This window comes from Nerophis ophidion, linkage group LG03, assembly GCF_033978795.1.
Source record: "Nerophis ophidion isolate RoL-2023_Sa linkage group LG03, RoL_Noph_v1.0, whole genome shotgun sequence".
Taxonomy (NCBI): domain Eukaryota; kingdom Metazoa; phylum Chordata; class Actinopteri; order Syngnathiformes; family Syngnathidae; genus Nerophis; species Nerophis ophidion.
Genome location: NC_084613.1, coordinates 64,747,136 through 64,763,782, shown reverse-complemented (window position 1 = coordinate 64,763,782; position 16,647 = coordinate 64,747,136). Strand labels below are relative to the sequence as shown.

The 16,647-nt window shown below is 37.5% G+C and overlaps 1 protein-coding gene across 3 annotated transcripts in view; it reads right to left on the bottom strand.

The window, feature by feature from the left end:
- The window catches only part of kidins220a (kinase D-interacting substrate 220a), a 95,383-nt gene that overhangs the window by 26,881 nt on the left and 51,855 nt on the right, over positions 1 to 16,647 (bottom strand). For all 3 annotated transcript variants that reach the window (XM_061895879.1, XM_061895877.1, XM_061895878.1), the window contains one exon: positions 2,393 to 2,571. In XM_061895879.1, the coding sequence (XP_061751863.1) occupies positions 2,393 to 2,571 (179 nt within the window). The remainder of the gene's footprint in view (positions 1 to 2,392; positions 2,572 to 16,647) is intronic.

Genomic DNA, 16,647 nt, shown 5'->3' with positions numbered 1-16,647 from the left:
CTAAGACGCGGCAAAGGACTTCTCTGTGCCACCAAGTTCTCTGGTGGACTTTGTCGAGAATTGGGCAGATGTCGCTTCACTTCAGAGGTGTAGCTTCGACAAGGTCTATTAGGCAGGATCCCTGCCTCACTGATCTCCTCTGGAAAGGGTAATAGTAATAATCTTTTCTCAGGTTAACCAACAAAAAACTTTTAACAACCTTTAGTTCCTCTAGATCAGATGTGCCCAAAGTGGGACCTGCACTCTGTATTCACTGTAACCCAGGTCTTCTTTAACAAGTGAAAATGCTACGAATTTAACTGTACTATCAAACATAATTAAATTTTACTTTGCTTCCTTCTTGGCTCAATACATTTTGGAAAGTTAGGTTTTTTAACATGCACATTTATTAAAGGGGAACTGCACATTTTTGTTATGATTTCTATCATTCACAATCTTTATGTGTGACAAAAACACGTTTTTCTCTTATTTCATTCATTCTGACTCATAAATAAATGCTAGCAAAAGTCAGCTAACAATGGAACCAATATGATTCGCTCTATTCTGCCTGTACAATACATCCAAAAACCTAGAATAAAATGTTATATATACACGCTATAAGTATATACCGGTATGTAATGTAGTAACAGTTACATTTAAAATAGCATGTAATATTTAATATGAAAAAAAATAATTTTAAGCATACAGCGGCGCATTAATTTCACAAACTCATCACAACGTTTGCTTGTCCTTTCAAAAAAAACAACACTACTACTCACAGCACACTACGTGAGAAACAATAAAGGCGAATTTTGGACAAAAAATATGATCTAGAAACGTACATTTTTTAGCCCAACTCGGCAAGTTTTAGAAGCTGTTTAATGAACGGATTCAGTTTTAAAAAAAACACTGTAAGCATCTTGCAGCAGTATTGCTAAGTGCTAAACAAGAAATACCAACTACAAACATAATAAAACAATCCTTTACTGTACAATGTCTGCTCTCATTAGGATGCAGACTTACGGAATGTTCATATCTTCCAATTTAGATGTAGAATTAATCATAATCCTCACAAAGGGTTAAAAAAAAAAGTTGCCGCAAACCGTGTTTTCGTTTCTTTTTCGCCATCTTTGGGTCAGAGTTGGATCTCAAAGTTTACCACTTTTTGGTTTACAGCCACATATTTCTATGACACAAGTGAGTGGTATGAGTAAAATTAACATTTACTACTTAGAGGTGATAGATAGACAAGATAGACAGATAGATGGATAGAACTTTATTGATTCCTTCAGGAGAATTCCCTCAGGAAAATTAAATTGTAGCATTAGCAGTTCACCGGTTCAGTATATCTATAGCAGCACAAGCTAATTAGCTCTCTGTGATCATACCGCTGCTAAAAAATAGATTGTCTGTGTTAGCGCTTATAATAACAATATCATTAGTACTTAGTTAATATTCAGGTCACAAAATGTAAATGGAGTATTGTTGGCGGTTTTTGGATGTTTTTAAGAGGGCTTTGTGGGAGCAATAGAGTATTCCCATCCATCCATTTTCTACCGCTTGTCCCTTGCGGGGGCGCAGGGGGTGCTGGAGCCTATCCCAGCTGCACTCCCATAAGCTGCATTGTTAGCCACCTGGTACTTGCCATATATTACATGTGACAATGCATAAAAAAAGAACATCGGATGTGTTCTTTTCTTACATATGGATTATAAATGATAGGCATTTTTTAAGTGCAGCTCCCCTTTAATTAATATATTAATACAAATAATGTCTTTGCCAAGCTTTTTTTTTTTTGCTTAACCATCACATTTACATTTACCAATCAAATATTGATATTAAGCATAACTTAATTCAGCCTGTTGATCCTACGTAATGTTTTTTGTTGAGAAAATTAATTGCCCACCCTTGATCTATAGTATATAATAGGGCTCCAAATCTTTGGACACTACATGATTTTTGGGGGTAACGATTTGATTCAAAATCGATTCTCTATTCAAAATCAATACTTTTTAATAACATTGGGTGCCAATTCTATGAATAACTTCATTTCTCTATAAAATAGATTAACAACTGCGATACATTTCTATATTACTTAAAAGAAACTGGGTTTTGTTTAAAAAAAATTATACCCAAACATTTAATGAAGTCAAATACATATAATGCAACAAGAGACGTATCCAACACTTGTCTTTTCTGAAGTAAATATATAGAGCAGATATAGGACTCTAAATCAACAATACAATTTGCCTCAGTGCTTGGGTAGAAAAAATAAAAAATAAAAAAATTGCTTTAAAAATAAATTTTAAAATGTTTAGGATACATTAAGAATTGTTAAAAAAATGTGATTCTTTTGAAAATCTATTTTCTTTTTACACTCCTGGAATACACCCATCACCTGAATTAATCATACCTGCTATTATCTCTCTGAGTTTGGGGTCCAGGTTAACAGTGCAAGGCAGGAACATCTCCACATCCCTGGCAGTCAGGACTGGCGTTCTGGAGGAGAGGAAAACCTCAAAGCTGCGGATGTCACCGTCAATCTCCAGCAGCGGCTCCACGTCCTTGGTAGTGGGAATGTTCTTCGACAGCCTTCAGGGCAGAAAGGGATGTTCGATTATTGTATGTTCAATTAAAATTGCAGGGAAGTATGGAATACATCATACAGACAACCAACCATTGCAAACTTCCAAAGAGAAACTCAAATTTGAAAACTCAGCTATGTTAATTATTTACAAGGAAGCCTAAAAAACTGATAATTATGAAGTACTATAAACATACTTTGGTATGGTTTAATGTGAAATTCTGACTGGAAAAAACAAAACACAAAAGTCTGTTGAAAAATGTAAAGGAAATAAAAAGCAGTACTGTTAAGATAGAAGAGATATGCAACGGTCATCATCATCATCCTCATCATCATCAGAGGGGCACGATAACGAGATTTAGAGAAGACAAGATAGCAAAAGGAGGGGATGTTCGAGGACAGATAGAGTGAGGGATGTTATCTTCAGTGAGCAGAGGAGGAAACCTAAGGAGATGACAATCAGGGCAATTCAGCAAGCGGCAGACGGAAGCAACGGTTAACATGATGTTTGTTATCACAGGCCCTACATAAACACGATGTTCTGAGAGACTATCATACTTTATGTTTTTGTTTATGCCGTAGACCAACAGTTCCCTATGAACAGTTTTAAATGAAAAGAGTGCATGTGGCAATTTTATAAAGTTTTAAAGGCTCATTTACAAGTGGAAATAACATTTTATGTGGCAGGAATAAAATTTTAAAAGCAAACTGTAAATCAGTGGTAAATGTTGCATCTGTAACAATGGTAGTCACTACAAATAAGTTCATTTGTTTAGACATGAAAATATGAAGTCGAGAGTGACTTCTGACAGTGCCGTTCATCAGCCCAAAGTGCCACGCGTATCAGATCCACGTGAAGACTCCAGCAAGGAACAGGCCTTTGCCTAATCAGCGCCTCCATCACTCATTTGGAGCCTAGTACATATATTTCTATCTTACCCACTTCAACCTCGTCAGGGCCGCCCCGTCCTAATAACAGAATACACGCTGTACGTAGGGCGCCAGGATTCATTGGGGGCCTCATTTCGAGTGAGGAAGCACAAGTAAAATGTAAATTAATGAATTAAAGAATGACCGGACGATTAATATAATGCCGTGTCATCAGTAGACGAATGTGGTGATATTATCAAAGCGCTTTGAGTACATCCGAGGTCGAAAAGCGCCGTACAAGCAAAATCAATTTACCATTTATTCTGACACGTTCAAACAAAGTTGATTTATTAAATTTCACAATTTGATTGACAGACATGAGCATTTTATATCAATACAATACTGTCAGAATCTGGAAGATTTGTAATTAGGTCGCAACGTCGGGAGACGAGGGCAATTTCCGGGAATTATCAGCGGTGAAAAACGAGGCGACAGGTTGCAGCAACCCGGAAAAAGTTTCATTAAAGCGAGGTGGTGGTCGTGGAGCTCTGTACCCATACACAATGGCCTTAAGCGTTGGGAGAGCTGTTTCACGATGAGCCGCTGTTGCTTTTGTCTTGTCAAAGTGATTGATTTGATATGCAACAGAGGCTGCTTTTCAAATGTTAAAATCACAGACAATCATCGTACTGTAATCGTAGCACTCAATCGTGTACGTAATTAACATTTGATGTACAGTGCAGCCCTACTTGAGAATTAATATTATTAACATATATCACCCATTCCGTATGATAAGTTACGCTTAGCTGAGCTCACAGACACAAATACTTTGGATTTTTCCCAATGCCTTATCTGGTTTTGCAAGTGAGCACAGACTGGCCTGTATGTGACTTTATTCAATGATCGCTACCATTTCTGCAGGACTTTCGCAAAGTCAGGGGGAGGTCAGCATCTGGCGAGGGCTCAATACAATAAATACACTGTTAGCAAATAATCCAACTCTCAGAAACCGTAATGCAGTTAACGCATTGGTGAAAATGTCTCTATCAGCCTGGAGGAATTTCAAACCAGTGAATGCCTAAAAGTAGATTCATGGGGGGACAGCACACGCAAGTCAAGTCATTTTCACTTCCGACTTTTCATTGCTTCTACAATCCAGCGGGAAGGTAGGTGTCCACCTGACTGTTCAAGGGCATTCTGACAGGACAGATGGCTGGTGATGGACTCATCTGCTGTTGCAGGGCACAAACCTGTGACCTTGTGGTTGCATGACGTCTCTAACCAAATGTGCAAGTCTGGCAAGACATTCAAGTGAAGGAGGATGTTCAACTTAAGTAAGGGACATTTTTAGAGACAGGTCAGGGTTATGGTATTAGTTCATTACAAACACGTATACAATTACAATATTATATATCAGGTGATTACAGTTTCGCATTACAACATGTCTGAAGAAGAATAGGAAGAGGCAGACCTCATTTAATCCTAGCCCTATGTTATCATAGCAATTACTAACACAATTGTTAATACTCCTGCAACACAAAAATGAATAAAGATTATTAGATTAATTAGATTTTCTGCTTTTGTAATGAGGTTCAATATGTTCATCACAATTCTTCTTCCTTGTACTTTGTAAACACTTTGAGCTTAAAGTTCTTAAAGTTGATCATATTAGAACATTGTTTCTTTGCTTAATGCATTCTATAATTTAATTCCACGAACTGATATGCGTATGGTCTCAAGTGTTGTATGTGCATACTGATGGTATAAATTAAATTGTCCTCAAAGTTATATTTCTACTCATTTGTTTAAAAGAATTGTTGTACATTCTTGGGTAGCAGGTTATATTTTGCCTTGTACATAATTTTAGCTTTTTGCAAAAGCACCAAAACATGGAATTTCAATATGTTTGATTTAATAAATAAAGTGTTTGAATGTTCTCGATAGCCAACTTTATGTATTATTCTAACTGATCTTGTTTGTAACAGTACATGAGTGAAGTGTACTTTTGTAGTTACTTTCCCATACTTCTCCACAATCACTCAGATATTGTAACACAAGTGAGCATTAGAGAACATGGAGTGATTTTTGGTCAAGGCATTCTTTAGCTTTATTCATTATTGACATGTTTCTTGCCACTTTGTGTTGTATATTTTCTATATAAGATATCCAAGTTGTATACTTTTTATATGAGATTATTACACAAAAAAATGTAGGTTATTTTACTCTTTCAATGTCTACTTTGTCTATTTGTATTTGTGTTTGACACTATCTTCTACTTTTACTGGATAGCATTATTTTGGTTTTACTGAAATCCAAAGATAGTCTGTTTTTGTCAAACTATCTTTTTAATTTGTTCATTTAATTTCTTATTTAATTATTTGTATTAGCTTCTATGTGCTCTCACCCGTACCAAACACAGTCATGTCATCTACAAATAGTATTAACTTTATGTAATTACATTCTTGGACGCAGGCGCAGGTTTCAAAGGTTTTAATGCAGTTCACACAAAGGTACAAGGGAGTAAGCGAAAAGGTAGTCAAAGGAAAAAACAGTTCAGCAACAAACCAAGACTAAAGCTAAATGCTACAAACGGACAGGACCGTGTGGTGAGGCTAAAGTATTTTAAATTCAAACAATACTGCCTGAGGCAGCCGGGCTGAGGAGGGTATATACTGTATATATATACATATATATACGTAGTTGTTTGGTAATGAGTCACAGGTCAGTGTGGGGTGTAGAATGGCAGAGTCTGATTGGCTGTGAGGCAATGAGCAGATGAGTAGCCAACTGAATGTACTTAATAGACTGGAGATAAGGATCTCTGCAGTGAGGGAGTAGGCGTGGTCCTAACAATGCCCTCCCCCCTGACGTGTGGCGCTGGCCACTAATAGATCTCTGGAGTGAGGGAGTGGGCGCGGTCCAGACACTTTAAGTCCTTTGTAACTTTACAAATGTTGTATATATAGAGATTAAACAATTTTGGTCCCAGTATTGATCCCTGGAGTACACCACAAAATATATTTAGCATTGTTGAGGTGTTTTCATCGAGCTTCACATATTGATTCTTGTTTAAGTAGTTTTTTTTACCCTGTTTAGGATAAACCCTCTGATGCTATACCGTTCTATTTTGTTAATATTATGATTATTTGTGTCAAATATTTGTGCTAGATCCATAAACACAACAACTGCACACCATCTATTGTGTTTGTAATTGCTGTTGTAATAATGTTTAATTCCATCGATATAGAGATGTTGGCTCTATGTCTGTATTGGTTGTCTACAAGTGTTCTACTTCTGTTCATGAATTTGTACATTTTTTTCTGTCTTAAAAATTGGTAGACATGTTGCTATATCCATTGTGTTTTGGAATTGTTTGAAATGATAGGTTACTGGTGTACGTTAAAAGTTCTGAAAGCTTTTCAACAGCCTTTTTCATTTTTTCCATACAGTTGTGATCAAAATTATTCAACCCCCACACAATTTTGGTGTTTTAGCAAGTTGGACATTTATTCCGTATTTTGTTTATAGTCATATCAAATAAAGATGTGTCAAATAGACAAATGCAACTTAAATTGTAACACTCTATTTTAAAAAATACCAAAAAAGGACATTTTTCTTAATATCTCATTGACAAAATTATTCAACCCCCTAGTTACATGCATCTTTAGTACTTAGTAGAACACCATTTGGCAGTAATTACATCCTTCAAACGTGATACATAACCGGACACAAGCTTCTTGCAATGATCTACAGGTATTTTAGCCCATTCCTCTTGGGCAAAGGCCTCCAGTTCATTCATATTCTTGGGCTTGCGTGCTGCAACTGCCTTCTTCAAGTCCCACCACAGGTTTTCTATAGGATTTAGGTCTGGCGACTGTGAAGGCCACTCCAGAGTCTTCCAGCCCTTCTTCTGCAACCACTCTGATGTTGATTTGGATGTATGCTTGGGATCGTTGTCCTGTTGGAAGGTCCAACGTCTCCCAAGCCTCAGCTTCGTCACTGACTTCATAACATTTGCAGCTAATATATCCTGGTAGGAAATAGAACTCATAATGCCTTGAACGCGCTGGAGATTCCTGGTACCTGAGGCAGAGAAACAGCCCCAGAGCATGATTGACCCCCCACCACCTTAACAGTAGGCAAGGTGTTCTTCTCTTTGTAAGCTTCATTTTTTCTCCTCCAGACATAACGTTGATTCATAGGCCCAAAGAGTTCCAGTTTTGTCTCATCACTCCGTAGAACAGTTTCCCAAAACCTTTAGGGTTTGTCCAGATGATTTTTGGCATACTGGATTCTGTTTTTCTTGTGCTTGGTAGTCAGAAGTGGGGTGCGCCTGGGAGTTCTGGCATGGAGGCCTTCATCTCGTAGTGCGCGCCTTACTGTCTGGGACGAAACCTGCGTTCCCCCCTCTGCAATGTCCTGTTGTAGTTCCTCAGCTGTTACCCGGGGGTTTTTCACCACTGTACGCACACAGCATCCTCTTTCTACCACGCCCAGGTAGTGTTTCCACTGTGCCTTTAGCTTTAAACTTGCGAATTATGCTCCCAACTGTGTCTCTTGGAATGTGTAATGTCTTTGCTATTTTCTTATATCCATATCCTTTCTTATGAAGAGAAATTACCTCCTCTCTTGACTTCTTTGACCACTCCCTGGACTACACGATGTTGCAAATATACCATTGGCCATCGACAAGAAGCTGAGCGTCACAGTGTTTTTCAAACAGTTACATTTTTGTTCGTTATGGTTCTAATTACATCTACAGGTGTTTTCAACACCTGATTGAAAAGACCTTATTCAAATTCTGTTCTTAAGAGTTATGATCTTCAAGGGGTTGAATAATTTTGTCAATGAGATATTAAGAAAAATTTCCTTTTTTGGTATTTTGTAAAATACAGTGTTACAATGTAAGTTGCATTTGTCTATTTGACACATCTTTATTTGATATGACTACAAACAAAATACGGAATAAATGTCCAGCTTGCTAAAACACCAAAATTGTGTGGGGGTTGAATAATTTTGATCACAACTGTATCAATGTCCTTATAGGCAGGAAGAATGAATGTGTTCATCTTGAGTGTTTTAGTTGTAAACAATCAAAACTTTGTTAGCCAACTAAAATACAAGGTTTCTGAATTATCCACACTAAAACACTAAAGCAGAGACAGCTATATAATAAAAATAGGCACTATGAACAATTGAGGACACACAGCTGGGCTCTTGAAGACAGAGCCTTCTCAGTGTTTCTCCCATTAAAAACTTAAGTCAACCAAGCAGTAGCTTAGCACATTTAGTATATAAAACAGGACTGATGTATGAATATTAGGTGCATAAACAGACGTTCTGATTAAAAAGTTACAGTGCAATATCCCCTGTAGACTATTGGACTGCTAGGACAGGGAAATTAAACTGTCAATATTATAATTTGATCTCATATTCGGTTACTGTTTCCCATGAACTGTACTAACCCATGTTCATACGGCAAAAAGTCCGTGTTTTCCCACATTTCCAGTGGGCTTACTAATGTTTATTAGTGTTACTGTAGACACAGACCAACAGGAGCCAGCAACTATCTCTCTCTCTCTTTGTGGTGCGGCCACAGACAATCAAACCATTTATTAGCGGGATATTAGCCACAAATGTTAATATATTTTATTTTGAAGCAGCAGTCTTATCTTTGGAAATAGAGAATCATCCAAAGATAAGAAACATGCTTGTGAAGATACCAAATCAAGGGCATTCATGAGCAGGTAAAACCCTGATAGATGGAAAGAATACGGGAGCAAAGGAAAAAGTCAGAGGTCAATTTGTGATAGTCCCAGCAGACCGGCAAAGAATGCCTACGTTCATTGCTATGGACAGAAGTACAGGAATTGCATAAAAATTAAATGATTAGTGGGTTCAACCACATACAATCTTTTGGAGACAACTAATGATGACGTGATAGCTTTGGCAAGTTGGCAAGAAGCAATTGACACAAGTCACTTCAGTGAGTCGTGCCCACAGCAGACAAACAAAGGAACAAAGGCATTCTAATCAGCAACCAATTTGCCAAATGACAAGGGGGGTGCTTCAGTTGTGAGTGCCAAGGAAGTGGGGATTGATACTTTTAAGCAAACTGGCGACAAGTTACATACAGGCCATGGTGCATCCCAGTAGCCATGCCTGCACAATGGGCCCATTGACAGAACCTAGCTTATAAACACAGCAGTACAGGCGCTTAGGCCCTACTGCTCACTGTGTGGTGCGGCCACTGGGAGCTTTCAGGGCTTATCCAAATGCTAATAGGTCCAAAAGCCGACTGGAGTATAGCCTTTCTTCTCCTCTCAGCCTCCCACACGCTGCCGGGAATGCAGCAGAATCCATCTCTCTATGCCTTCCGTTTTCGGGTTGGAAGCTGGAAGCATGAATGTGCCACTTGACTTTTCTTTACAGCTGCCCTCTGTGCTTAGAGACAACAACATGCGCACACAAAGAGGTGGTGCCGCAGCCAAACATTTCCATAAAGGGACCCAAAGTGAGAGAGCGATGCCCGCAGAACAGACAAAGCCTTATGCGCATTGTGCTTGAGCAACTCAAGAGTGTCAATGTCAAAGGCGACCGATGCAACAGTGCGTGGGTGAAGAAGTTAACCAGGCCTGAGGTCCGCGCATTCCACTGGCGGGCAGACTCATAAAGCCTGGTACTGTTTCTGCCAAGTGTGTGGATAAACCAAGGCTTGGCCTCTCTGGGAAAACAGTGGACATATGTGCAAAATAAGCTGCGGTTTTGATGCTTAGGAAGGTTAATGTTAAATCTAAAGCAGCATGGCCTCTACCAGCAGAACCATACAAATGTGTTTTTACTTGAAATGATGTCGTGTTATTTGTCTCCACAAAAATCGAGGCAAATTTCCTTGATTTGAATCAAATGCTTCGAGTAACGTGGACACATTGCTCACTTCGTTCTGGTCATGGCTGTGCCAACTTTCGTCTTGTGGTGATGTCTGCTTTCCATATACATTTGTGGCAGAGACGAGCTCTCTTATACTAGGCTAGACCTGTGCATCCCCATGCTAACCACACGCTAATGAGAAACACAACAGGCCGATAAAGAGAGAGCGCCTTAAGTAAGCAGCTTCTCGTGAGCAGGACTTTGGAGTTAGGATGCCATGGTTAGCTGAAATGTTGATTAAACTTATGTGTGGCCTTGAAATGGGGCCTTCTGATTCCAGAACTTCCTAAAAACTGTAACCAAACCCACTGCTTAAGAAACAGCCAAAAACAGGCAACCTCAGCATTGTGATTTATGCACAATTGGTGGGCACTAATTACACCGCAGAGTTCACAAGGCTGCGTATGGTTGTTTGATACATATTACAGACTGATAGTCCAGCGAGCTAAAAGGGGCAGCACACTAAAAGGTAAAGACAAATATCCTCCTCTGTGAAAGACAATACTTAAGTCTTTTTATGCACCAAAAAATCTCAACAGAGAGGCATTATTTTGAACAATTAAGCTCAGGCTCAAACTGTAAGCCCCGGGTCAACAAGTAGGCCCATGCATCAGGGATAAGGATGGAAGTATGTCAATGAGCAAATAAGTATTGGACTAACAACAAGCCCGGAAAGGGAAACATTTTAGGACGACAAAGGGGAAGCAAAGACAGCTTCACTGGAGTCAGCTAGTGGAATTGTAGCATGACTATTAAAAGTCATACATTGCCTGAGTAGACGAATCTGATAAAAAGATCAATGTAAAGACACAAGCTGCTTTCAAAGTAACAGTGGCGAAGAAGAGGGCATGTGACTAATCCCCCGCAATAGAGCCAGGAAAGGATAAAAACCCAATTTTGTCCTCTTTGGATGGTTTCCATAGATGTCTAAAAGGCCAGGATCCTGATATAAGGTATGCTGAACAAGCTTGGCTAAGGTCAGGAAATTATGAAAACTACAGAACATTGAATGGATCAGTGGGAACAAGGCACGCTAATAAACAACAACAATGGAGTATTGGTTAAGAGCCAAGTGAATAGCTGTAAAAAGGCAAACAAATTCACTACTGCAGCAAGATAAAGTGTGAAGTACAAATACTGCAGCCAGAAAAATTACCTGGTGGTAACAGGGTGATTGCAAAAAACAGAATTTTAGTCTGTGTACAATCATTTCCCAAAGTTTAAGTTATTTTGGTCATTTTCCATAAAAGTCATGTTCTTTCCAAAATACACATTTTAAATGAGCTCCACGGAGTTGGAAGCAAACTTGCATTAGTCGTGCAAAATTGTCAATTACTCGGATTTTACACGTACGATTTTGCACAGTCCCATACTCTCTGAACTTCCGAACCCAGTAAAAAAAATCAGCTTTTTGATGGAGCATGTTGACACAGAAGCCTTCTCCGAACGTTTGCTTGCCCAACAGTGTATGATTTGTTGGAGATATAGACCTTCACGCCAAATGACTTTTCCATGGTTGTGCATGAAATATTGGAGCAATAGTCATCCCTGAGTCAACTTGTATACCAGGGGTCACCAACCTTTTTGAAACCAAGAGCTACTTCTTGGGTACTGATTAATGCGAAGGGCTACCAGTTTGATACACACTTAAATAAATAGCCAGAAATAGCCAATTTGCTCAATTTACCTTTAACTCTATGTTATTCTTAATAATTATTGATATTTATCTTTGTGGAAACACTGATCATCTTAATGATTTCTAACAATAAGTATATATTTTTGATGACATGTTTTAAATTGGTTAAAATCTAATCTGCACATTGTTAGAATATATAAAAAATTGGACCAAGCTATATTTCTAACAAAGACAAATCATTTCTTCTAGATTTTCCAGACCAAACATTTTAAAAGAAATTCAAAAGACTTTGAGATAAGATTAAAATGTCATTCTACAGATTTTCTAGATTTGCCAGAATATTTTTATTTTATTTTAATCATAATAAGTTTGAAGAAATATTTCACAAATATTCTTCGTCAAAAACAGAAGCTAAAATGAAGAATTTAATAAAAAGGTATTTATTATTCTTTACGATAAAAAAAATTAATTTACTTGAACATTGATTTAAATTGCCAGGAAAGAAGAGGAAGGAATTTAAAAGGTAAAAAGGTATATGTGTTTAAAAATCCTAAAATAATTTTTAAGGTTGTATTTTTTCTCTAAAATTGTCTTTCTGAAAGTTATAAGAAGCAAAGTAAAACAATAAATGAATTTATTTAAACAAGTGAAGACCAAGTCTTTAAAATATATGGATTTTCAAATTTTATTTGACTTTTGTCTCTCTTAGAATTAAAAATGTCGAGCAAAGCGAGACCAGCTTGCTAGTAAATAAATAAAATTAAAAAAATAGAGGCAGCTCACTGTTAAGTGCTGCTATTTGAGCTATTTTTAGAACAGGCCAGCGGGCTACTTATCTGGTCTTTACGGGCTACCTGGTGCCCGCGGGCACCGCGTTGGTGGCCCCTGCCGTAAAATAACAGATTTATTCAAAGATTTGTGGGTTCTGTTTTTTTAGGGTGATTATATACAATATAGAGTTTGGCCAATGGAAAAGGACACATTATAGGAGCCATATGTGGACAACAATATTGAGACACATGGTTTAGTCACCTAGAGAAAGTAAAAATTAAAGAGTTAAATCGTGAGCCTTTGGTAATTCATTCAACAAGCATTTGTGAGGTTAGAGGCAAAAATGGTAAATGGTAAACGGGTTGTACTTGTATAGCGCTTTTCTAGCCCTTTTTACCCTTTTTAAGGAGCCCAAAGCGCTTTGACAGTATTTCCACATTCGCCCATTCACACACACATCCACACACTGACAGTGGGAGCTGCCACGCAGGGCGCTCACCAGAACCCATCAGGAGCAAGGGTGAAGTGTCTTGCCCAAGGACACAACGGACGTGACTAGGATGGTAGAAGGTGGGGATTGAACCAGTAACCCTCAGATTGCTGGCACAGCCACTCTACCAACTTAGCCACGGCGTGTAAAAATGTTGTATAAGAATGTCCGGCTCAATATCCCTGAGGGCTAACAAATGATTCTATAGCAAACTCATTAAATCAAGCCCTGGAAGCATCACGTTGACTGAAGTTCCGAGCAATAATAGTTCGAGAAACAAAACCAAAATAAATGATGCATCATTAATTGAGAGATATATTTCTCTACTACACAATCAAGTGTGCTCAAGGCTTCCACCATCTTGCCATCTATTCAAAGGTCATCTCTAACCCTCTTACAACGCTGTGCTGCTATTTATAATCATCCTTGTGCCTTTAAGGGGTCCGAGCACAAAGAGACAGCAGCGTGATCAGCGAAAATGCGTCGCACTGCAGAAATATCACAATATCAGGCAGTATTGGTGTCAAATTTAAATGTTAATCCAACTCTTTCTCTTTATGAGGAGCGACTGATGAAGCAAAGGTCCATCAAGGAAGTGTGCAGGCTTTTATTGCATGAAAATGATTCAAAATGGAACAAAGCGTTTCTCTTGTTTCAGACCAATTAGACTAATCCGTCAACCACAGCCTACTTGCACAATGGAGGACTTTAGCTTGAAGGATTTCCGAGCAAAAGAATGCTGCAAGACCTTCTTTCCATTTACGCGCACAGACACAGAAACTTGCGACACACACAAACTGCTTCTATTTTCACCTGCACTCCTTAGCAGTGTATGGCCTGTTTGGTGTTGGACATTTAAGCCTCTCAGTGGGGATTCAGTGGTTGTAGAGTGATGGTACCACAACTATTTCATCCATTAGTCAGTGCTGCCTAACACCATTGGGACAAAGGAATGACAATGCCTGACCAAAACATATAAACATGCACGAAAATAATCAGAAGGGTACTGTCATCGCTGTATAAATGAGTGTGACAGGACACACATTTTTGTGTATGTTTAATACCAGGACATAGCTGTAAACACGAGTGGTTAACAAGATAAGTGTGTCTTGCCTGCAGTCATGGTCTGGTGATGCATAAATGCTGCTAGATTCCTGCAGTTTATAGGGAAAACATAACATTCAACATGTACTGTGGGGTATTCCCAGCTAGGATGAAGGTGAAGGAACACAAGGTGTGTAACAACTGTGGGCACCTCACAATTCCATTCTTTGGTTGAGAGTTGAATTCAGAATCGATTCTCTATTGAACACGATTTTTGTCATCTATTATTTGGTATATCAATAATAATAACACTTTTTCAAAACAGGTTACAAAAGCTAAAGAGCTGTTCTTTAGATTTATTTAAAAAAAATCACAGAATGTTAATCAATCTTATGAAGGAAAATAGAGCAATCCAACCCAATCCCAGCAGTACAATACTAAGGATAGACATTTTATAAAGCAATTGAGAAGACGTATTAACACAATCCGTATTATATACAATACTTAAAAATAAAGGAAAACCATATATGTATAAAAGCAACAATAATATATCAATACTAGTTGTTTAAATTTTTTGTTTCAAAACAAACCTAATAATGTTTAAATCGATTCCCAAAAAGTATGAAGTGATCGGAAAAAATAAAAATTGCAATTTTGATGTGAAATGATTTTTTTGGAGCACACCTACAAGATATCAACCTTTTATGTGAGGGCAGCCAAAGTTGAGAAACTATTAAATGCAAAAAAACAGCAGAGAAGGGTCCCACTACCCCAAAACACAGTGGATATTTGAAATCGTATTACAAAGGTTTTCACATATAGGGAATCACCCTCAAGAGCGATGAAGCGGCACTTTCATCCCGGCAGATAATTGCAACCAAATTACAATAATTAAAGTAATCTTGAAAGGAGAAAGTGTCATCTCAATGTTTCAGCACTTGAGATAAGTGTCTCTCTAATTAAGCCTGCATTGCCTGCTTACATATTCAATCTAAGTGCAATTAAAACAAAAAAAGTTCTGAAGTGTCCGACAAGTGTTTGGCTATCAGCGAAAAAGGACTTTTTAAAACCACTTTTAATTATTAACTGGAAAATGGATTGCTGGCCGGCTGTGTATTGTACTCAGTAGGAATGAAATGACGATTCAGTATATATTGGAAAACTCATTTGACCCAAGCTTTTGTGAAATCTCAACATACACAAAAAAAGAAAATCTGTTATTTTTGCTTTTTATTTCGCTTTTAAGTGAAACTACATTCCAAAGTAAGAATCCCCCTCATCACATGGTGTTGAGAAAAAAAAAGGACATAATGGAGAGGAATAAACACTGGCGTTTTGGTGACGTAAAGACTTAAATGTGTATGATATATTGTTTATCTTTAACGTTTTTATACTGAAAAATAAGTAAATAATAATATATATCATTAACAGTGGTTAACTTTTTTTTACTCTTGCGTGATATCTTAATAAGCTGACATAGCTAAAGCGCACCTGTGATGTAACGCATTACACCCTGCATCGAGTTAATAGATTTTTCATTTTGCAAATGGTGGTTTACCTATTTTTACACTTTTGTGCAAAATTATAATGTTCAATTCCACTATTTCCAACGGGATGATTAAGGTAGTCCTGAAACTGATTGTTTATAGAATAAAAAGTACAGTTTAAGATAGAATACAACATGCTGATTTTGCATTAATTTCACAGGAATATTTCCCAAATAAAAACAACTAAATGATAAATAAGAAGCCTTGAGGACACAAGTGTCGGAACTCAAAGCCCGGGGGCCAGATCTGGCCTTTAAAAGCCTGGAAATAACAGGTGTCAAAAAAGCACTTAATCTTTCTTACTAAATGCATTCATTTTTTCCAATTTTGACAGTGAATGTGCATGTACTGCATGCAATTGTATGTCTTTCAAAGTTTAATATTATCTGATCATGCAGCAAAAAATATTATGTTGTCATATATTCCCACCTTTTTTTATTAAAAAAAAAAAAAACTTAAATATCCTCTCGTCTTCCTTAATTAATGATTTTAAGCAAGTTATCTATTAGTTTGTATGTAAAAAAAAATACAAACCCCGTTTCCATATGAGTTGGGAAATTGTGTTAGATGTAAATATAAACGGAATACAATGATTTGCAAATCCTTTTCAACCCATATTCAATTGAATGCACTACAAAGACAAGATATTTGATTCAACTCATAAACTTTTTTTTTTTTTTGCAAATAATAATTAACTTAGAATTTCATGGCTGCAACACGTGCCAAAGTAGTTGGGAAAGGGCATGTTCACCACTGTGTTACATCACCTTTTCTTTTAACAACACTCAATAAACAT